This window comes from Amblyomma americanum, chromosome 7, assembly GCF_052857255.1.
Source record: "Amblyomma americanum isolate KBUSLIRL-KWMA chromosome 7, ASM5285725v1, whole genome shotgun sequence".
Lineage (NCBI taxonomy): Eukaryota > Metazoa > Arthropoda > Arachnida > Ixodida > Ixodidae > Amblyomma > Amblyomma americanum.
The window spans coordinates 33,586,866-33,610,038 of record NC_135503.1 but is presented as its reverse complement, the minus strand read 5'-3'; the positions used below and the strand labels follow the sequence as shown (position 1 = coordinate 33,610,038).

The following is a 23,173-nucleotide window of genomic DNA, read 5'->3' as shown; positions in this document are numbered from 1 at the left end:
TTCAGTTCGGGTAATAGTGCGAGAAAGACAGCACTGAATCGGACAGGGGCTGATGGTAGTCAGCAATAAATCATCTGCAATTGCTGCAGCTTGTTAAAAACGAAAATAGTGTAGCCTTGCATGGAATATATGACAGAAAAGGGTTGGCAGTCTGCGATATGTTCTCAGCAATTACTTTGTTTTAGCTTGCCACGAAATTCTCCCGTGCAGACTTTCAAAGTTGAATTCCATGTAAATTAAACTTCCTTGATATGTTCTGAGCCGTGACTCCGTCACACCCTGTGGATAGCAGCCTCCAAAGGTCACGGTGGCTGAGTATACGCGTTACAAACGGGCAGGTGATGATCTAGATCGTATACGTCTGGATTATGACTTCGTTAGATCTCGCGAATGGCTGTAATAGGACACTCAGTTGGCAGAACGTGCCAAAAAAAAAAGTTCTAAAAAGCTCATTTGATCTTTGGATAGTGAATACTGGAACATGTCAACACTGGTTCCTAAAAACGTGCTGTCGACCCTGTATAAGAGTGCACCCGAATCGCGCACACCTATATGCCATCACACTTAATCGGCAACATATTTGGCACCTATTGATTGCGTACGCAGTATTAACGGGCAGTGAACTTTGAGAGAACTCGATGTTATGTTATTATACCCGTTGGTAAGCGACGTTGCTTCGTACTTGAACCCATTACTCCACGCTTATCCAGGGATAATCTTCAACTCTCTTCGTCGTCTTCAAGATGCAGACTTAAGCAAAAATAGGGCCCAGTGTTCCAAAATGCACATGTTCGAACCGCTATCTGACCAAAATCACCCTGATGCTCCTTACAGCTGCAGTGATTTCTTTTCTGAACATTTTTTTTTCTGTTCACCCTAAAGCCAGGCTTTTTGTCGACTCTGGTGCGCAAGGTAAAGCCCTCACTACAGTCTTACTAAGTGCTTACTTAACAAGTGGTTAGGTGAAATAATAATGAAAAGCTACTCGCTTACTTTCTTTCACGTAGTTAGCGCTCTGATTAAACGAAACCCGTCGGCGAAACATGTTGTCGACCCATTAGACAAAATGCCAGAACACAGTCAGGCGCGGCGCCGTGCCAAAATCACGTTACATTACGTTATCCGTGATTATAGGCAGGTTTCTAGCACTCGAAGGGAGGAACGGCTGCCTAGCCAACCTCCAACGGTTTGATCTTTCCTCCATTTCTGCGCCTGCCCATGTTCCCCCAGCCAGCCATTCCTTACCCACGTTGGCTCCGACAAAATATTCCTCTTCCACGTCATTAGGCCGGCATGCCCAGAGCGCGTAAAGTGTCACTAATTAGCCAGAAGTCGACAGATCGTTAAGGGCGCTCGAGGAAAAAAAGGCGCGGTTAGCATTTCGTGCGGCCTGGCCCGTCGGTTGGAGGCCGAGGGCCAGCGCCCCCTGCGGTAGTGTCGCCAGGAGTCGATCAATTGACCAGCAGGCGTTAAGCGGCGGCTCCGCGGAGGCGTAGCGCTGCGTATCGCAGGAGAGCTGGCACGCACCGACGCCCTTGCTTTGAAGCATCTCCATCAGCTTCTTGATGCTCTCGTCTCGGGATGCGAGCGTCTGCTTTTGGGTCTCTATCCGGAGCTCCAGTTCCTGCAAAGCAAGCCGCAGCTTGGTTCACGCGTTGGCCCGTACGACGCCGACGTTGCGCTCAATATGAAACACAACCCTACAAAAAAGAATTATTAACTCTGTAATTACCGAAGTATCATATATAATGAAGGCTGCACCAAAATGTTCATAGTTTTCACTTATGCTGGTACAGTCGTCCACAGACCTGTCCAGAGCGCTCGATCTCCTCGCCATCTGCGCTGCGCAGCGCGTAGAGCGACGTCTAGCGGCAGCGGCTGGTTCGAGATTGCGCATCTTTGAGCATCGTCTGAGCGTCAGACATTCGCAATCTCGAACCAGGCGCTGCCGCTAGACGTCGTTATGCGCTGCGCAGCGCAGGTGGCAAGGAGTTCGAGCGCTCTAGGCAGGTCTGCAGACGACTGTACAAGTTTATCAAACCCTTGCAGTATTGCGAAAACAGCATTTTACGATGTATTTATATAAAAAAAGGCAAAGCATCAGCTGGAAGAGTTGCAGAAGGCTCGATGTAAGACCACTTATTTGTAAAAGCTAAGCCTAACGACAAAACAGCCTTAAATTTCAACTGCCGTACTTCGCTGTAAAATCGGCAGGTGATTGAAAAGTTTTCACTATCGCCACCGATATGTAGTACGAATACGAGACTATGCATGCGCAGTTCTACCGCTCTCGGTGTTGCGAGAATGTTCTATTTGGCGCGTTTCAATTAGGTTGTAATATACCTCTTTGAAGAAATCAACAAGAATTTTTTTTTTACATTTATGGTATACTAGGGTCGCTAAAAACAAAATTCTGCAAGTTCATAACATTTTTTTTTGTTCTGTTTTCCGAAATGTTTATCGCCTGAACATTTCCGGGTTATTATGAAGGACTCGTTAGAAGCCTGAACGAAAGGAGCTGTAAGTGAGTAACTATAACCAAAGAACAAGCAAAGCGAAACGCTTTGAGTGTAAATTAAAATTAATTCCAACGTGAACCAAGAGAATCGTGTGAAGCCTGAAGGGACTGATTCCACGCAGGAAGGTATTTTGCAGATACTTTGCATGGCTGTTAATTGATTTGGGTGTGCCAGCGTCATTGATGGACCGCTTTAAAGGCCTCATTTCTGAACGCACATTGTCCTTCTTCGGTCATTTAACAAATCAGTGCCGCGAACAAACCGACAACTATAGTTGTCCTCCAATCCCACTCAAACAAATTCGTTCATTTAGTCGTCATTTCCAAGTGCTCAAGGGCGTTGGAGAGAGAGAGAGAGAGAGAGAGAGAGAGAGAGAGAGAGAGAGAGAGAGAGAGAGAGAGAGAGAGAGAGAGAGAGAGAGAGAGAGAGAGAGAGAGAGAGAGCGTCGTACCTTGATGGTCTCCCTGAGTAGGAATATCTCCTTGGCCATGTGCTCCTTCTCGGCGTAGAGGGCGTCCAGGTGCTGACGTAGCTCGGCGTCGGGATTGCGCATGTGTGCCATGCGCAGTTCTTCCTCCAGCTGCCGGATCAGCGATGCCTGCTTCTGCGCACCCCGACAAAGAGAGAAGACAGTGTGAGAAAGTTGATTGATTGATCGATCGATTAATTGATTGATTGATACCGTAACTTGCGACCATGTTCAAAACAAAACGAGCACACCAGCAGTTTTTCACTCTGGCACCCAAGGAACGAACGGAAGAAACAGCGCCATTCTTTAATGCGCGTTCATGCGGGTAGGCCGGTAGAAACTTTGTCAAAAACATTGCCAGCCTTTCACATTTATTGAATACGAGAGGAGCTCCCCTGCTCACCCTTACAACAGGTGAGCTTCCGACTTCCGCAGGTGCTACGGCTTACAAGCCAGACACTCCTTACTTTTGACAAAGGATGCACTTACGTAAATAGCTTTCGTACACTTGGAGTGGCTTGCTTAGAAGCGTACAATCTGCAACTGCGTGAATGCAGAGCCGACAGAACCATTCGCGGTAGCATTGTTCGGATGCGAAAAAGTGTTCTAGGTGTCGGTGCAAATAGTTCGTATAGCCTGTAACACACCCCTGCCTCCTCGAGCGGTAATTCAAGCGAACTCAAATGAAAAGGCCACTAAGGCAACATTGTCCTGTCATGATTAGATTGTTTCTTGACCGTTCGCAATCAATTATGTTCGCAGACGTTCTCAACGCTCTCCATTACGGGTGCGATGTAAACATTTCGACAGCGCGCATACGCCCTCTCTTTCTCGCCACCTTCATCGAACTTATAAGCAGGTTTGCGCCCTTAAAACAGACATGGCGGCACCTTATTTTTGTCGCCTTTCGGAATTTTGCAGATCTCGCAACATAAAATCTCCAAATTCATTCATTCATTCATTCATTCATTCATTCATTCATTCATTCATTCATTCATTCATTCATTCATTCATTCATTCATTACGAAAGCACGACGTTAATAAAGATAAAACGCCAAAAAAATGTAAACGGTTCTGGTTTGGAACGTGCCCTAGTAACACGCGATAAGGACACCTTCTTTACTAACATGAACAGGCATCAACGGTGTGAATAGAACACGCGGACGCACTCATTTCGGCGCGAAGGAGCTACGCTGGCATTTACACACTGCCCGCAAAAATGAAGCCGCAGTCGAGCTAGGCAAAACCAAAATCCATGGCGGTGCGCGCGAGCACGTCACCGCGAGATTGGGGCGTGGAGCCGACGAGCACGTTGAGGAACAACCGGAAAGCCGTAAAACAAACGGTCGCTCCTTCTCCACAGTGCGCGGCGGCTCCGATTGAACCACTTCGCCGGCGCACTCACCTAATGGAACGCTGCCACGAAACGCTCGTAACCTGGTCAAGGGACGAAGCGCCCCCGTGCGGCCTTCTCCGGCCCCGCGCGCTTTTTTTCGCGCCTTTTCTTTTTTGCACCGTCATCCGCAGGCAGGCGCGGCTATAACGAGGCATTTCGACGCGCAGATTTGTACGCAACGCTTCCTCCCCGTCTGTCGGGAATGGTAAACAAGCCGGGGATGACGAAAGAACGCCGTGGCTAATGTGTTTTGGTCTGCTCGAAATGAAGTCAATGACCCACCTCTCCCAAGCCTTTCACCCCGGAGAAGCCGATCATAATGCAAAGGAACGCTCGCCCTATTTGGTACGCGGTGGATCTGGGAATCGAGCCCCGAACATCCCTCTTACGAGAAGCATGCTCAAACGACTAAGGCCATTTGTGTTGTCCACCGGATGCTTGGTTCGCCTCTCATTTGCAGCGAGCGTGCGCTATGCCTCATCGAGAACAGCACAAATCGTGAATGAAGGCTAAACAACCCAGGCGACAAACAGAACATCGAAAGTAACGTGGCCTGGCGATATTATTGTACTGCAGGAAGAAAAATACGATGGGGCGACTAGTCATGACCAAACCAAAATTCTTGAAAGTGCAAAGCAAAATGACTTCTCGGCGACAACTTTCAGGTTGCTTTTTATTTGTTCAAATACTTTTTTTATTTTTTCGGGGGGAGAGTATAGCGTTAGTGAATAATAATAATAATTGGTTTTTGGGGAAAGGAAATGGCGTAGTGTCTGTCTCATATATCTTTGGACACCTGAACCGCGCCGTAAGGGAAGGGATAAAGGAGGGAGTGAAAGAAGAGAGGAAGAATAGGTGCCGTAGTGGAGGGCTCCGGAATAATTTCGACCACCTGGGGATCTTTAACGTGCGCTGACATAGCACAGCACACGGGCGCCTTAGCGTTTTTCCTCCATAAAAACGCAGCCGCCGCGGTCGGGTTCGAACCCGGGAACTCCGGATCAGTAGTCGAGCGCCCTAACCACTGAGCCACCGCGGCGGGGCTAGCGTTAGTGCCATTTTGCTCATCAATCACAGCGTGATCGCCGCTCACAGGGAGGAGGGTTGGGAGATGAGGCATGAGGGACAATTAGCTAGATAACTCGGAGTAATTCAGCACTGATAGCTGGAAATGCAAGCCTGATAGCGTACCTAACAGGATGCTACATATGGGGAAAAATCTGAAGTGGTGCGCATTCAAAAAGGTTCCACGCCCACGCATACACACACAAAGGATTTTCACCCAGATTTTCGCGACCCATGTGTCCCTGAGAAGCTCTAAGAGTGTCTTCGCAGCATTCACCACAAAAGTCACCCGCGAAGGCTAACTCAATTCGTCCTTATTACACGCCAAGCGCCGTTAGGGCTGGTAAGGGCATGTTTATAATGCACAGTGCACGCCCGGTATATGTCGTCGGCCTTCCTTCTTGCCCCAGAAAATGAGAAGCACGCGAAGGAACGGTCAAAATATTATTGTGACCTCTGCTCCGGCATAACCATCTCGCAAACGCGCTCGGCGATTCTACACAGCAAAACCGCTTTTCTCCGCTCGACCCCCCCCCCCCCCCCTTCTTCCTCCTAAACGCTTGTTTTCCCAAGAGGGACGCGTGGTTGTTCCGTCAGGAACGAGAAACAGACGTTCGCGCAGCCAGACCCTCTTTCTCGCGTCCAAATAACAAAAAAAAAACGAGCCGTGTTGTTTCTCCTTTTCTTCCACCCTCTCTCGTCGTTCTTTTCATCTGTCTATCCGCGCTGCGTCACGTCATTCGCATGCAAAATGAGGAGCAACGGCTCACGCGAGTGAAGCCCGCCCAAATCCCTGCTCCTTATGCGCGGCTTGAAAGCGGCGGTGGTTCCCAGGGGCCGCGTCGCCAGTCGCTTCTCTGTCTCTATGGCTGCTAGATTTCGAGCCAACGTCGCGTGGTCGTGCGTATGGAGTACATAGCTGTAGGCTGTGAGTGGCCTGCCCTTCCTCCCCCTCCTCCTCCCTATCACCCTTCTCCCCACATAATGCGCGCGCTTTGAATCCTTTATGCAAACGAATCGCGAGATCCTCGGTGTTCCCTCGGGGGCGCTTAAGTGGTCAATCAGCAGGCTCGGCTGACGCTACGTCAAAGCAAGCGACGATACTCCTGCTGATTCTCTGCGCGCAAATTGATCGGCTCCGAAAGGAGTTTCGTTTGAGGTCCTTCCCCGCACCCTTTGCTCTCAAACTCGATTCTTTTCCATTCCGCTGTGTTATAACTTCGCGCGTGCCACAGGAGTCTTCGTTCTCTTATTTTCGAAGGCGGGGTCGAAAAAAGAAAGCTTTCCTCGCAGTTTTTCCGTGTTTGTCTCGGTGAATAAAATAAACTCTGCAATTACACCGAGTCTAGAATTTATGAGGCAGAGAGCTTGGACGTATGATCTCTCATAACGCCTCAACTACTTAACGTTGCTAGTGTTGTTCGTTTTAACGCAATGGCGTTAAAGGCCCCGTTCACCGGAAAATCCGATGTCGGCGTTGTGAGCTAAATGTCACGAGCAGGGCTCTGGAAGTTCATTTCCAGAGAGCAACCTAGGAGGGAGGTGGGCTACCTTGGTCACGTGACCTTGCGGCGTCATCATAAGCTGCCCACAGTGACAGGTGGTAGTTAAATTAATGATCGGTCGCTCGGGAAGCGCAACCCGGGTCGCGCAAGGCCCACCGCTGGAGACACCTGCCATCGCAAGGTGGTGCTGCATCGCTTAACCTCTGCACCACTGAGCCAGGAGGGGTATGAAAACTCCCAGGGATCTATGAATATAAATTAAAAAACGACCTTCTGCATATATGGGAATTAGCCCACTACGCTATCGAGTCCTACCCTTAAGGCAGAGCTTTTAAGTGTCCCCTCCAAGTTTTATTTCTCTTCGTCTTTTTCTGTACGCATGTGAGACAAACAACAACTATGTGCGTTTCGATGACTGACGTCTTCGTCACCACCCTTCACAGCCTGTGTGGCTATAAAGTGTGAATGCTATTAACAAGTTGAGCCCCCCCCCCCACTTTTTTTTTTGGGGGGGGGGGGCACTGCTCGGCTATGCATGCTCAGGAGAAGAAAGGTGAAGATTTTAAAGCGCGCGGAAATGAGAGCGAAATCTGATAGTTAACTGGTAGCCAAGCGCCGTAGAATGAAGCCCGAAGGGCACTGTATAAGGCAGAACTCGCAAACACGACCATTTTAATGCAGAAATGCCTACTCCAATTTCTTCAACCGGAAGTTGTTTATGAGCGCAGTTTTTTCGCATATCGTAAGACTGCAGTCATAAAAACAAACAAATACATTGCGGATCTCATCACCAGCCGCGCTGGCTCGGAGGTTAGAGCGCTCGGCTATTGAGCCAGAGTGCCCGGGTTTGAACCCGGTCGCGGCGGCCGCGTTTCGATGGAGGCGAAACGCAGAAGCGCCCGTGTGCTCTGCGACGCTGAGGCCTCGAAGAGCAACTGAGATCAAACTAATCGAGAACTCCGTCATAAGCAAAATCACTTACGCCCTGCTTTATCTGAGGCTTAGAAAAGCAGAGATCCAAGTGGAGGACGCTCCAATAAGAAGTATCTACACGATAGCATTAGAACTTTCCACAAGTACCAAAAAACGACAAACTCCTGAACCGGGAGATCAGAATACCTTTAAAGAGCTCAGAGAATCTCAGAGACAGGCGCAAATCACCAGACTGTCCACTACACCTACCTACCGAAAGATGCTCAACCGGCTAGTGAAAAGGGTTGCCTTGTCCGAACCCCGTAGAATTTCTGATACGGGTCCCAACTGGACTTATTTTTAGAAATGTGGCTGAGAGTTTGAAGGATGCTTCTCTCCCGCCACCGGTTGGCCCGGTATTGCACTACCTCCGGGTGTCTTTAGCGCGTCTTTACTATCCTGTCTTTCTATCCCATCTTTCAACTCTCCTACTATCTGCACGTGGAAGCGATTGTGGCTCGACTTGAGCCAGTGAGCAGGCCTGTGCACTTTCCTTTTCTTTCTTCCTGGCAGCAACAGACAGACAGTGAAAAGAGCGAGCCACTCCAGGACACTCCAGTGATGATCCCAAGAAAATAAGAAACCGAATTCATATACCCGCTGCGGTGTCTCAGTGGGTAGGGCGCTCGGCTACTGATTCGGGGCAACCGGGTTCAAACTCGACCGCGGCGGCAGCGTTTCGATGTAGGCGAAACACAAAGGGTTCGAACCCGACCGCTGAGGCCGCGTTTCAATGGAGACGAAACGCGAAGGCGCCCGTGTGCTGTGCGATGTCAGCGCACGTTAAAGATCCCCAGGTGGTCGAAATTATTCCGGAGCCCTCCACTACGGCACCTCTTTCTTCCTTTCTTCTTTCACTCCCTCCTTTATCACTTCCCTTACAGCGCGGTTAAGATGTCCAACGATATATGAGACAGATACTGCACCATTTCCTTTCCCCAAAAACCAATTATTATTATTATTATTATTATGATCGAGAATGGAAATGGCGCAGTATCTCTGTCACATCTCGGTGGACACCTGAACCGCGCCATAAGGGCCGGGATAAAGGAGGGACTGAGAGAAGAAAGGAAGAAAGAGGTGCCGTAGTGGAGGGCTCCGAAACATTTTCGACCATCTGGGGACCTTTAACGTGCACCGACATCGCACAGCACACGGGCGCCTTAGCGTTTCGCCTCCATACAAACGCAGCCGCCGCGGTCGGGTTCGAACCCGGCAACTCTGGATCAGTAGCCGAGCGCGCTAACCACTGAGCCACCGCGGCGGCTGCACGGTATGGCGCCGTAGTCGGTCCAGTGCACACCTCCGGCTCAAGCTCAGACGCCCACCTAGCTTGACCATTTGGTAGGCGACCGACAATAAGCCATTTTGTTAGTGAGTGAAATTTAGAAATGAAAGTTGGTTTTTAGGAAAGGAAATGGCTCAGTATCCGTCTCGCATATCGGCGGAAACCTGAAACGCGCCATAAGGGAAGAGATAAAAGCGAGAGTGAAAGAATAAAAGAAAGAGGTGCCATAGTGGATGGCTCCGATATAACTTCGACCTCCCGGGGCCTTAGCGTTACGCCTCCATCGAAACGCAGCCGCCGTGGTCGGGTTTGAACCCGGGAACTCCGGACTAGTAGCCGAGAGCTTTAACCACTGAGCCACCGCGGCGGGTGTGTTAATCAGTGACAGAATTCTTATTTTTGATTTGAAAATGTGGCCCCACCCAAACAGGCAGGGGCCTCCAAAAATTGCCTCAAAAACTCATTGGTGTGCCCCTCCCCACGGTAATCTTTAGTAAAAGGCGAAAGATTAGTACGGGTAATGAGGAGAGGCCTGAGCGATGGATACGGAAGCCCATCGAGGGGGAGGTCACTCGAGCCAACCCCATTACACGTACAGGTGGCACCAGTTTTTCTGCCCAAAAGCTTCTTCTTATGGCTTTAATATCCAGCCGTAAAATCCAACTCACTCAAATGCGGAACCCAGGCACGTTAAGCTATTAATCAGTTGAATGCGAAACTTTGCGGCCAATTAAAGTAATTTAGTTTCATGCATTACGATTGATTTACGTCTGTAGCTTGGTAGCAAAAAATTATACCTGAGTGTCAAAGCAAAAAATAAAAAGGAAGAATATGTGTGTGGGAGCTAAGGCGCGCAACAGCGCCCAGATTTTGCGGGTATGTGCTATTGAAAGAATTTATTATTATTATTATTATTATTATTATTATTATTATTATTATTATTATTATTATTATTATTATTATTATTATTATTATTATTATTATTATTATTATTATTATTATTATTATTATTATTATTATTATTAGTGGCGCTTTATTTATGCCGTGGCATCTGCCATCAACAGCTGATGCACATGAGCTGCGGCTAGCGTGGGAAAAAGTGAGTAAAAACATTATTGGGCAGATGGGTAGAGTGGTGGTCAGTGGGTGATGTCCAGACCATGCTGGTCTCGGACCGCATGGGCCCGTTCGACGGCCCTGATTTAAGTGTCTCAATCGTCGCTGGTCTTTACTGAAAGGCGCGGGTCAGGTGAGGGGGCAGTCATGAGATCTGAGGGTTGAGGATGCGTTTTACAGTACCAGGTGATGTGGTCTAAATTAGCTTTTTCGCCGCAGGAGCGGCAGTTAGGGCTAGCGATTTGAGTAAAAAAATTAATGTGCATTAGCTCAGATAATCCAGGATATACAAAGCGAAAGATGCCGGCGTTCACTGTGGTCATTGGCGTTGGTGTTGACAATGTTCTAGACGGCGTCGGCTTTCAGGAAAGGAAGGGCGCATAACTGGCTCCCTGGATATGCGGACGCCTCATTCGTGCTTTGATGCATGCGGCGGTGGAGCGAGAGAGATGTGGCCTGAATGCATTAGTTCCCGGGTTCGAACCCGACCGCGGCGGCTGCGTTTTTATGGAGGCAAAACGCTAAGGCGCCCGTGTGCTGTGCGATGTCAGTGCACGCTAAAGGTCCCCAGGTGGTCGAAAATAGACCGGAGACCTCCACTACGACACCTCTTTCTTCCTTTCTTTTTTCACTCCCTCCTTTATCCCTTCCCTTATGGCGCGGTTCAGGTGTCCGCCGATATATGAGAGATACTGCGCAATTTCCTTTCCCCCAAACCAATTATTATTATCGTTATTATTATTATTATTATTATTATTATTATTAAGCCTAGTCTCTGAGCATGTATTGGAGTAAAAACATCGCAGTAATCATCGAGGGTAAATCCAAATGTATCGCAGCTTTCTCGCATCAGGTTTCATGACCGTCCTGTCATTTTTTTCTTTATGAACAATAACTAAGCATTTCCACTCAAGACATCAGCCATCCAGAAGGGGTCTTTGTTTCGAAATTGGACAAGCTGGAGAATCTGCCAAAACCCTGACACTGTTCGCCACTGCTTCCTTGACTGCTGCGATGCTGTATTTGTTAGTGCGTGATAACAGCAGCGAGAAAAAAAAACGACATCAAGAAAAGCTGCATTACTTCATTCAACGCCCGTTTTCTCGAGGACAAACTCGACAAAACCGTAGCATGTGACCTCATTTTTCTCCTCTCCCTTCATGGCTTCTGGAGAGCCATAATGATTAATAGACGCGCCGACCCGGCGTGTGCCAAGAAAAGCTTGCGTCAGATCGAAATTGCTCAAGTGCGCGAGATATATGAAATAAGCAGTGAGGATCCTGAAAAGGGCTTTTTCGTGACTTTTTTTTTTTTTTGACTATGCTGAGTTCCGACTACTGCACTTCCCACTGCCGTGAATTTTTCTCTATGCTATCGATTAGATTCGTGCGACAAATTAATTTATTTTTTGTGTTTACGGGCATACTGATTTTGTAGCACGATTCAGCACATCGTATGTATAGACGACTTCAAGCTATCTGTTCGCCATTAACGAGTATATAACGCTTAATGGAACGCTCCAAGTAGTCTGGTTTCTTTTTACTAGGATCCTTCACTTCCATCGATGATGTCCCTGATTCGCCCTTTCGAACCTCCTCTTAACAAACTTGACTTCGTGCTCGGGCTCCTATTCGCGGCTCGCCAGTTGTGTGTTGTCTGTGGCAGCTGAATTAGGGCATATAGTACCTACCAGCTGTAGGCGGCGCTCGTACTACAAGCTCTTGTGTAATTTTGGGCTTCTTGGGAATTTTACTTATCTTGTAAAACTGTTCAAAATTGATGAATCTGGCACCACCACCACAAGAAGGCTGGCAATAACCGTTGCAAATTAAATTCCATGCGTACAAGCATCCTGTCTTGATTGTGACTCCATTTCTCAGCCGGTAATTCTTAGAAGGAGTGGGTGGTGGGGAGGACGTCCCTGATGCGAGTCACATAACCGGTCACTTGGGTTCTCTGGGCAGTGCACGTTAAAGAACCCCAGGGGATGGAAATTATCCTCAGCCCTCCACTACGGCTCCCCCTCTCTCAATCCTTCCTTCCTCCTTTCCCTCATGGTAACAATCTCACAACGAAGTGAGACAGTACTGCGTCTTCCCTTTCCCACAAAAGCAATTTTTTACTACTAATCACACGCACAACCTGGACACATTTCTTATGGTGTAAATAGTTTTTATATACTACTACTCCCCCTATCCTCTCTTCCTGTCCCCTCACCCCTTTCACTTCATTTCTCCATTCTGCCTGCTATCCTTTATTTCCGCTGCCCCAGCTCAGGTGCTTCAGTATCGATGGCAGATGCCGGGGCTAGCAAAAATCTTTTCCTTCCTTTTTACTATTATTTTAATAAAAAAACCACTATCGCCACCACCTAGTCGGCCTTAAAGGCTATCGCTGTATATAAAAACAAGTGGAAAACAAGCCTGGGGGGGGGGGGGGGGAGTTCGCGACGCAAACGCCATGTCCAAGCAAAAGACGAGAAAATCACTGAAGTAAGGCGTGAAGTAGTAGTAAGCGGTTTTATTAAAATAATAATAAAAAGGAAGGAAACTATTTTTGCTAGCCCCGGCATCTGCCATCGATACTGAAGCATCTGAGCTGGGGCAGCGGAAACAAAGGATAGCAGGCAGAATGGAGAAATGAAAGAGGTGAGGGGACAGGAAGAGAGGATAGAGGGAGATGTTATATACACAAACTATTAACGCAATAAGAAATGTAAAGTTAGGCGTGGAGTTGGGCTACCTGGTTCTTGAGTTCAGTCATTTTACAACTGCACGAAGAAGACGAGACGACAAGACGAGCTGGGCTCGAACAGGACCACACAAAGCGAACGCAAAAAACTGCGCTATGTGTGGTCTTGTTTGTGCCTCACCTTGTCGTTCTGTATTCTTCGTGCAGTTGTAAAATGACTGAGCCCACGAACAAACTAGTCCCACTTGACATCTTCAACGCATTTCTTCTACCGTCTGTGCAGTGAGAAGCGTCTTTCTGTTTATATCCAGAAGCGAACCTGTCGACTCCGTTAGGCAGTCGCATTGGACTGTTCCCAGGGCTCCATCGGAAGGGGGTCACGAACTCAAAGAAGCTACCGTTACGGCACAGATATCCCGTCTATCCAACTCAGAGGCTAGCCGCACTGTATTATCCCAATTAAACCTCACCTCAACTACACACCCTACTGAGGGGGTCCCCCTTTCTCCTATCCTCCACTCTAACCTCAATGTACCCCCCCCCCCCCCCCCCCCCGTACCCAAGAACATGCACCCTGAGCGGGACAGGGACCGCTCGGGCCCTCCACAAACAGTATGGCGATGACCATGAGGTGGCCTACGTGGAGGCTGCGGAGTACACGTCAGGCTCCCGTATGGCCCTGGCGGTAGCCGACAATCAAGCGAAGCTTCTGACCTCCAGCTCAATCATCACCAATTCTACCACAGAGGCAGAAGAGGCAGCCATCGCGCTTGCTCTCATTTCTACATCTTCCACAAAAATTATCTCTGACTCTAAATCTGCCATTCTCAACTATGGCAATGACTACATATCCCGCACTGCTGCTTGTTTACTACGCTTCTGGGAGCCCCGGCGCCCTATAATCCTCATCTGGACGCCAGCACATGCCGGTCTCCCTGGCAACGAGGAGGCTCATTCCTTAGCCTGAGGTCTCACATTCCGGGCGGGAGTCGAGCCCCTTGTACGGGCCGATAAGCGCCTGCTCTCCTTCCGTGATATTCTCTCGTACTACCGGGAACAACGAAGGGAATACGCACTCCCAGCCGCATCCCTAACCATAGTGCATGCCGCACACTAGCGAAGACCACAAACTCGGACTGCTCCATACCCTATACTACTACATGCCCGATACCCAGACCAATTCCCCTTGTCATGCAAACTTTGCGGAAAACCAGGAGACTTGCTACACACCCTGCTCACATGCCCCACCTTCCCTCATCCCCCATCACCGACCGTGGCGGAGTCTTACGGGGAGAGACTTATGACCGAAACTTCTCCTCAAGACCAGCGCCGACTCATCTCCACAGCACTGAGAAGGATTGCTTTCCAAGGGCTATCCTTCGCTTTGTAGGGGTGCCTCCTCACAGTGAGGGAGCATCCAAGTGCCATGTAGGGGGCTTCGCCCCCATCATTTACATCGTTGGCAATAAAAGTTTCCACTACCCCCACCACTAGTGATTCTAGCACAGGTGGAGAGGGTAATAGAGGGAGAAAGAAAGAAAGCGGTTAGCAGCCTGTTATAAGCATAATTTTATACAAAGGGGAGAAATAAATTTAAGAGTGTTTCTTTTTGCTCAGTATACAACATAGTTTTATACAAAGTGCATGGAGAAATCATTAATTTATGACAGAGAGCCTAAACAAGCGATCCCCACGCTCTGCCAGTGTGCTCGATGGTATCTGAAGTAAAACATCTTACACGTCTTAAAGACAATGAAGGCTAGGGAGGTCTCATACCCCTCGTCAATATTGGAGGGGGGTGAGACACCCCGAGACCCCCCTGACTGTTCCACTCTATGTTTCGCATCGTGCGGTGTAACCATGCATCGCTTACGCTTGTCGCACAGTCGAAGAGGAGACAACGTCTTGCATTTATTCCCTTATAGATTTCTCACCCGTTTAATGAGTAGTGCTGGCATCGAGCAGGTCGCTGATATAAAGCAAAGCGGCCACCGGATCCTGCTTTCGCAGAATTAAATGAACAGATGAGCTTCCTTTCAACTCAGGTTACACAAAAAACACACAACTCACCATAAACATGTGCCACCCCGCGCGTCGCGCTTAGCCACAGCACCTCAAAATCCCGGGTAATCTCCTTCTTACGCGTCTAGGTCATGCGGCGCCTTTAAGTCGCTGCAGGAAGCTATACGTGTCGCCACATTCGCAATTTATGAGTCACGGACCATTCCGGTGATCACTTCCGAAACGAGGACGCGGCTCAAGCTCCTCAGAGAAAAACAGGGTTCGCCCAACCCACGCCACGCTAAAAAAAGAAGCAGCCGGGCGGAAAGCTGCCGTGGCTCTTTGCATAGCGTATGAATGCCGACACCCTGGCTGCCTCGTTTAAGCTTTCGCTCGAATCGCGCGGGGAAAAAAAAAGGGGGGGGGGGTAATTAATAGATTTCTACGGCGTTCATGCATGCGCGGATGTAGTATCCCCTTTATTTCGAGACCACTGAGCGTAATTTATTCCGGTAAAGACGATCAGGAGTGTTGTAAGACAGCACGGGATGGCACTTTGCAATATATACCTCCACTGCAAGTAACTTTCGTCGTCATTAGCAACAACCTGATACCGTCCACATAACAGGTCTCTGGCCAAGACAGCTCCAGTCCAAGATCAACATTGTTGGGCGTAGCTGTCATCGCATCCCCCAACTATTTCGTAATGTTCACACTTCAGCTTATGTTCCATCTTAAGGAGGCCACTGCATTAATAATAATAACATTAACAATATTAATTACAATATCCACCTGTGGAACCTTGTGAGCGTCGAATTTTTTTCCAAATTTTTTACCCTATCTGAGCTGCAATGTTATGTGAACAGTTTTTCTTTAGGCAGTGGCTTAGCTCTGATTAAGCCTGGATATACAAGCGAAAAGCTTGTTACGGCGGGTCTTGGCATTTTCCTCTCCTGACTGTCTTGTTTCCTCTTCCTCACTCGCTTGGCTGCTGCTGGCTGAAGATGCGGCCAAGACACGCTTTTCGGCTTCTTTCCGACATCGTTTAGAAAGGCGTATTTCCTGTTGTTCAGGCGTTTCGGCTGCACGTTTAGCTTTGGCGTTATCATTTTTTCGCTGTTGTGCAGCCAACTCCCAAGCGAGCACTTCTGGATCGGACGAATTTAGTTTCTCAGCTTTTCTGCTTAGTCTAGCAGCAGCCGCACTCTCCTTCCCTTCCATGTCGAGTGCGCACACCTATTCTCTGGCAAGCGCATTATATAGCCTCCTTGCGCATGCACATGACGCACATGTGCAGTAGCGCGCGGCTGCGCCGAAAGGTCAGGCGACGGCTGCGGCGAGGAGCGACCACCTGCGCGGCGCGTGACGTCACTCGTTTTCGCGCATGCGCATAACTCACCAGTTCGGCTTACGCGAGCTCGGCTCTTACCCGCGTAGTGAAGCTTTTCGCTTCAAAAAATGCGACGTGGTGGTTGGTACCGACAGCCATGATGGTACACTGGCGCTACGTTCACGTATTTGTCTTTGTGAGATTGCGCTCCGCACAGACAGAACGTCGACTAAGTGCGCGAGCCTGCACGATTAATAAAGCGCGGAGCTTTCACGTGAAAGACGATTCGTATTTGAAAAGCGCCCTCGTGGGGTTATGCTGCAGAGTGAACCTACAGGCGCGATGTGACATACTGAAAGAAAAGAGATTCAGAGACTGCTTGCGTGTGGGAATGCAAAAGCATTACTGTCCCTGGTTGCACTGTCACCAACCCAAATATACACCGCCCAAACACACACACACACACACACACACACACACACACACACACACACACACACACACACACACACACACACACACACACACACACACACACACACACACACACACACACACACACACACACACACACACACACACACACACACACACACACACACACGCACACACACACACACACACGCACGCACGCACACACGCACGCACGCACACACGCGCGCGCGCGCGCGCGCGCGCGCATGACGCCACCCGAAACGCTGCATGACGAACCGTAGCATCACAAATTTGATACCAAAATTGGTTTTGCCGCGGTGGCTCAGTGGTTATGCAGTTCAGCTGCTGACCCGAAAGACGCGGGTTCGATTCCTGCCGCGGCGGTCGAATTTCGATGGAGGCAGAATTTCACCCGCCGCGATGGCTGAGTGGTTAGCGCGCTCGGCTTCTGATCCGGATAACCCGGGTTCGAAGCTGACCACGGCGGCAGCGTTTCGATGGAGGCGAAACGCAAAGGCGCCCGTGTGGTGTACGATGTCAGTACACGTTAAAGATACCCAGGTGGTCGGAATTATTCCGGAGCCCTTCACTACGGCACGTATTTCTTCCTTTCTTTTTTCACTCCCTCCTTTCTGTCTTCCGTTACGGCGCGGTTCAGGTGTCCGCCGATATGTGAGACAGATACTGCGCCATAATAGTTTGTACATATTACTTCTCCCTCTATTCTCTCTTCCTGTCCCCTCACCTCTTTCATTTCATTTCTCCATTCTGCCTGCTATCCTTTATTTCCGCTGCCCCAGCTCAGGTGCTTCAGTATCGATGGCAGATGCCGGGGCTAGCAAAAATCTTTTCCTTCCTTTTTACTATTATTTTAATTAATAAACAACCACTACCACCTTTCCTTTCCCCAAAAACCAACTTTCAATTTTTTGATATTCTGGAGGCCCGTGTACTCTGCGACGTCAGTACATGTTAAAGAACCCCTGGTGGTCAAAATTTCTGGAGCCCTTCACTACGGCGTCTCTCATAGCCTGAGTCGCTTTGGGACGTTAAAACCCCATAAACCATATGATTGTCTTAAATGGCGGTTTTCGCCTTGCTGTGTGCTTCATACCGCAGCTTGATGGCGTCACCCCATTTCCTTGCTATTGCTGAGCTTTTCTGTAGCATCTACGAGTACACACATGCCGCCGGCTTTTCTCGTAATGGGACTAGTAATCTTTTCCTTCCTTTTTACTATTATTTTAATAAAAAACCACCACCACCACTAGTAATGCTTTGGCATTAAAAAAAAAGCAGCTGTAGTTTGCAAAAGTTCTGCCTTTCGCCCAGAAGTTTGGTTACAACACCCTTGGGCCAGCGATATCTCGCGCATCACTTTTGCGCCCTCTTATTGGTTGTTCTAACCAACCGGCACACAAAGCGACGCCCCGATGCACACGAAGGGGCAACCGTGCCCATGCCGTTTGGCAATCGCCCTATCTTGTCAGTGCGCATGCGCGCTAGGGGAAACCAGCCGTTATTCCAGCGAAGAAAAAAAAAGACCGGTCATCGAAATCCAAATGCGATCGACTGCGCGCGAGGCGACGCAAAATGCGATCACCCACCGTCCACACCGAGCCGACCGCGGCGAGCGGAGTTGAAAATTCTTGAATATTCTAAAAGGAAAGGCGGAAAAGCAGGGGAAATAAAGTGGAGTTCGGGCGGCGCGATAACGCGATCTCCTCAGGAACGCTCCATGAATTCTCCAAGCGACCGCGGAGCGTTAATAAACGCAGAGCGAAGGAAGAGAGGAGAAAACAAAACAAGTAAAGTAGAAAGGGAGGGGAGAAGAAGACAGAAAGAGCACCACAGGGACGCCGAGAAGTGATTGCACCATAGAATGATAGGAGGAAGAGGAGAAGAAAAGGCGTCAGAGCTAACGGTTTGCTCCGCCCGGCGAGCTGGAGAGCGCGAATGCATACCGCCAGGGACGGGGCGGGCGCTGTTGCCGCGACAATCCGTGGAAGAGGAGGGGGAGGAGGAAGAAAAGAGATGCGTCTTGTTTGCCCAACGCACCGGCGGGCCTTTGTGCCTCGCGGACAAGAGGCGTCGCAGACCCCCATTTGCCGCGAACGGGGCGAACAGACGTGGGTCGTTATTGGGTGCCGGCTAGCGTGTGAAGTGTACACAATTCAGGATACCTGCGTTCCGGTTTTTTTTTTGTTTTCGTGGTGCTTTAGTTTTTTGTTTTGTTGCTGTTGTTTCTTTGTGTCCCGCGGTTAGGCAAACACCTAACTGCGGTGTTCCTCAGAGACTTGGCGTTGTTATGTGACCGCGCGTTCGAAGGTCTCACGCAATGCGTTCGACCGCCCTCTTCGGGTATAGTTTCGATATGGGATTTCTTCGCCCATGTCGATGTTTGTCCTGGCTCGCTACTCGCGTCGCACTGTACAAATGACCTAGAAGTGCCCAAAGGAGCGAACAGAAAATGGGCATCAACACGGGCATTCTGCTCGTCTCTTTTTTCCCTCTGCCCGCATCTTAGTGCACTAAAAGAGCTAGAATAACGATGCATAGCCGACTAGCACAGCAAAGTGCACTTTGATTCTAAAACAAAATATGTTGAGCCTCGGTGTCATCGATTTGTTTACCAAGAAACTCGAGAGAGACGTTATGCGGGGACCAACACTATAGATGAAACACACACACACACACACACACACACACACACACACACACACACACACACACACACACACACACACACACACACACACACACACACACACACACACACACACACACACACACACACACACACACACACACACACACACACACACACACACACACACACACGCACACGCACACACACACGCACACACACACACACACACGCACACACACACACACACACACACACACACACACGCGCGCGCGCGCGGCCGTGATGACAAGTGCTTGAAAGGATTGTAGCGAAAAAAGGCCATATATCCTCCTCATTGCTTTATTCATTAGAAGGCCTGCAAAACGCACCATCGAACTTGATGACCACGCCTGCCAAAATTGTGACCAGGGAGAAATCGCAACCCAGGCGCATATCTTCTGGGATCGCGCGAGAAACCCGCCCCCACGAGCCTTACTGCCAGCTCTCTCCGAGGAGGGATGGAACAATCTCCTCGGAAGGCCAGACAAGCCCATCCGACTGGCGCTCGTTTCGTGGGCTCAGGAAGTCGCCCCCACCTGGGGGCCACATCAAGTCCACCTGCGACAGTCTATAGCCACAGTCTATGGCAATAAACTTGTTTCTCTCGAACTTGAGACCAGCGTCAGCGCTAGGATAACGCAACGATGCCAGCCCAAAAGAAAGCGGCATCTTCTCGCATAGATGCGTCTCCAACAGACCGAGAGAAGTTTACATCACGGTGCGAGCCGGCCTGGCATCCCCCGCTCCGTTTTCCGCAGCAGCCATTTCAATACACAACAGGCGTACCAGTCTTGTCATCGCGCTAAGCAATCCCCGCGTTCTACTTGCATGGGCTGGGCCTCCGGCCCTCTGCCAGGTCCTCTGGGCGCGCCTCAAAGGTGTTCGCCATGTACGATACTCTACAACCGAAAGTAATTTCTCCCACTCCCCTGCGCGGCCGTCCAGGACGCCGTAGGAGCTAAACTTTACAATCCGGAGATAGATTCCGTAGTTAAATGTTTTTTCCTACCGATTACCAGCACTCATGTCGTCACTGAATGGGCGTCAGCGCACCATGGTATTAATGAAAATGAAAGAGCCAATGAATGCTCCCTTGCTTTTGGGCCAGCAGGCACCCTCGTCACCCACGTCGCTGGGTATCCCACTCGGCACCCAACCCGGCACACCACTGTGCTCCCAGACTCCTACTAGCGCGATCCACCTAGGCACTTAGGGCGCGTTCACACTTGAACATTCGGCGGCGAGAGCGAGCGGAATCCGCTGCCGCGGCACAGATTCCGCCGAAATACCCAGAGGAAAGCAGGATCACTCCAGGACCGAATTCTGCCGCCGGAAAAATTCTCATCGGCCAATAGGAAGCCGAGTACGAAGTTGGATTCCCGCGGCGACAAACGTGACGGCGCCCTTCGATGCAGGACGCCTCGCTTCGGACTGAAATCGTCGCTGTTACTGCCTTTTCCAGCGTGTTCACTGGCCATAAAAGCGCCAGTGGTCTTTCGCTTCGTCTCATCTCGCTCATCAGAAAACGTGTGAGTGATCAATTTGCTTTATTTTCTATTTTGGGTGACGATTCTTCCCCTTTTAATCTTAAGAGGGTAGTCGATTTGTTGACAACAATGGTTCTCCTCCTAACCCCCAGATGCCGCCACTTGACTAATCTTATCGTTTAAAAGTGAGGGTGTTAGGAACGGCGTAGCGTGCGGCAAAATATTTGCATTTAGCGTACGTAAACGTGCATACGGTTTTAGTACGCAGACAGCATCGATTAACCCCATGCCATATCTGTGAACGCTGTGAGCAGACGACACACAGACGATGAGCGGCGACGCGGTGGCCGGGAAGTGTGAACGAGACTGCTTTTCGGCGGCCGCGGATTTCACTTGCTCTCGCAGCCGAATGTCCAAGTTTGAACGCGCCATTACACCGATTCCTGTCGATGGTTACGAACACATCACACACGTATTCACCAGGGGAGGATTTATAGGGTGGGCAACCCCCCCCCCCCCACGCCCCCCCCCCCCTTCGGCGAAAAGCTTTACTGGCCGCGAACTTGCGATTTCACCGTGGCGGTGCTCCGAGCAGGTCCATGACGTCACAACGCGCTCATTGCCGCAGATATTTCTCTCTCTCTCTTGCTCCCTAGTCACTACTGCGCATGCGCCACTAGTAGCACCGAGCCACAGGTGTTCCGCCGCTGCTCAGCGCCGCGCCGTTCCTCAAAATCCAACTTTCAATTTTCTCTTTTTTCTTTCTTCTTTCCCTCCCTCCTTTATCCCTTCCTTTAAGGCGCGGTTCGGGTGTCCACCGAGATATGTGAGACGGTTACAGCGCCATTTGCTTTCCTCAAAAACCAAACAAAACAAGTGAGCCGACGGCGTTCATAGAGTTCATTTGCGTTGACAACTTTGCAAAGGCCGTTCATTTTCACGAAAGTAAAGGCGCACAACCGGCTCCGTGGGTCAGTGGAGTCCTCAATCTCGCTTTCATGTACGTGCAGTTCATGTCCAACAGCAAAAGCCTGCTCTAATTGCGTTCCGCACACTCGGTAGGCAACGCGCCTTCCCTGCCGCCCTGGGAGGTGGCATGCAGTTAATGGTTTGATCGCGAGAGATTGATCACCAAATGAACGCTGCGGCCTAGCTATTGCTGCTATGCCTCATGTCAGCCACAACGCTGTCAGCGCTAATGCATTCAGGCCACATCTCTCTCTCACCACCGCCACCTGTATCAAAGCACGAATGAGGCGTCCGCATATCCAGGGAGCCAGTTATGCGCCCTTCCTTTGCTCAAAGCCATCGCCGTCTGTAGAACATTGTCAACGCCAATGAACACAGTGAACGCCGACATCTTTCGCTTATATATCCTGGATTAGTTGAGCTAATCCACATTAATTTTTTACATAGGAGTACCATGCTCACCTCCTGTTTTTTCGGCGAGAAAAGTCCGAGGAACTCATGGTGCAAATTGGACAACCTCCTCCAACCACCCCTTCCAAGAGTAACCCGTAAAACCGCTCCTGATATTCAGGTTCTTCGGCTGCTGTAAAAAAATGGCGATAAGCCACGGCCACAACCCTCCTTTTCGTTTCTGTCTCGCGTTTCGATGGAGGAAACACGCTAAGGCGCCCGTGTGCTGTGCAATGTCTGTGCACGTTAAAGATCCCCAAGTAGTCGAAATTATTCCGTAGCCCTCCCCTACGGCACCTCTTCCTTCCTTTCTTCTTTCAGTTCCTCCTCTATTCCTTCCCTTGCGGCGCGGTTCAGGTGTCCGCCGATATATGAAACAGATACTGCGCCATTTCCTTTCCCTAAAAAAACCAAAACCAATCGTTGTTTTTTTTCTTGCATAGCGCATTGCGATAGACCTATAAAGGCTAAAGATTATGTTAGATACTGGTTCGGTGTTCGACTGTTTCTCTTAAAGACTAAATGCAGCCAGAAATCAGTAGAATTTTAATGAAAGGATAGTCAGGACAACAGGTCGAACGCAACGTGGCACCCAAAACAAGTCAAGCTGCTGGGAAAAGCAATGTGGCCTACATTTCGGGGAATAAAAACAAAATAAACAAATAAGAACGCATCGGCGTTGGCGTAGAAGTTCGTGCGTGAGGGAGCCATTTTTATAAAGTGATGATATCTGCCAGTAATGATCCAATTTTAGGGGCAAACATTGGAGTAGTTCGCGAGCAAATAGCTAA

The 23,173-nt window shown here is 49.5% G+C and overlaps 1 protein-coding gene and 1 non-coding gene across 2 annotated transcripts in view; both read right to left on the bottom strand.

Annotated features, from left to right (window-relative positions):
- LOC144098829 (uncharacterized) overlaps window positions 1-23,173 on the bottom strand; it is a 109,910-nt gene that overhangs the window by 36,452 nt on the left and 50,285 nt on the right. Inside the window, exons 2-3 of the mRNA XM_077631724.1 lie at window positions 2,971-3,123; window positions 1,528-1,624 (exon numbers count right to left, since the gene is read on the bottom strand). Coding sequence (XP_077487850.1) covers window positions 1,528-1,624; window positions 2,971-3,123 — 250 coding nt within the window. The remainder of the gene's footprint in view (window positions 1-1,527; window positions 1,625-2,970; window positions 3,124-23,173) is intronic.
- On the bottom strand, window positions 9,631-9,754 carry LOC144099624 (U5 spliceosomal RNA). Its single transcript, XR_013307448.1, has one exon. It is a non-coding gene; the product is annotated as a U5 spliceosomal RNA (small nuclear RNA).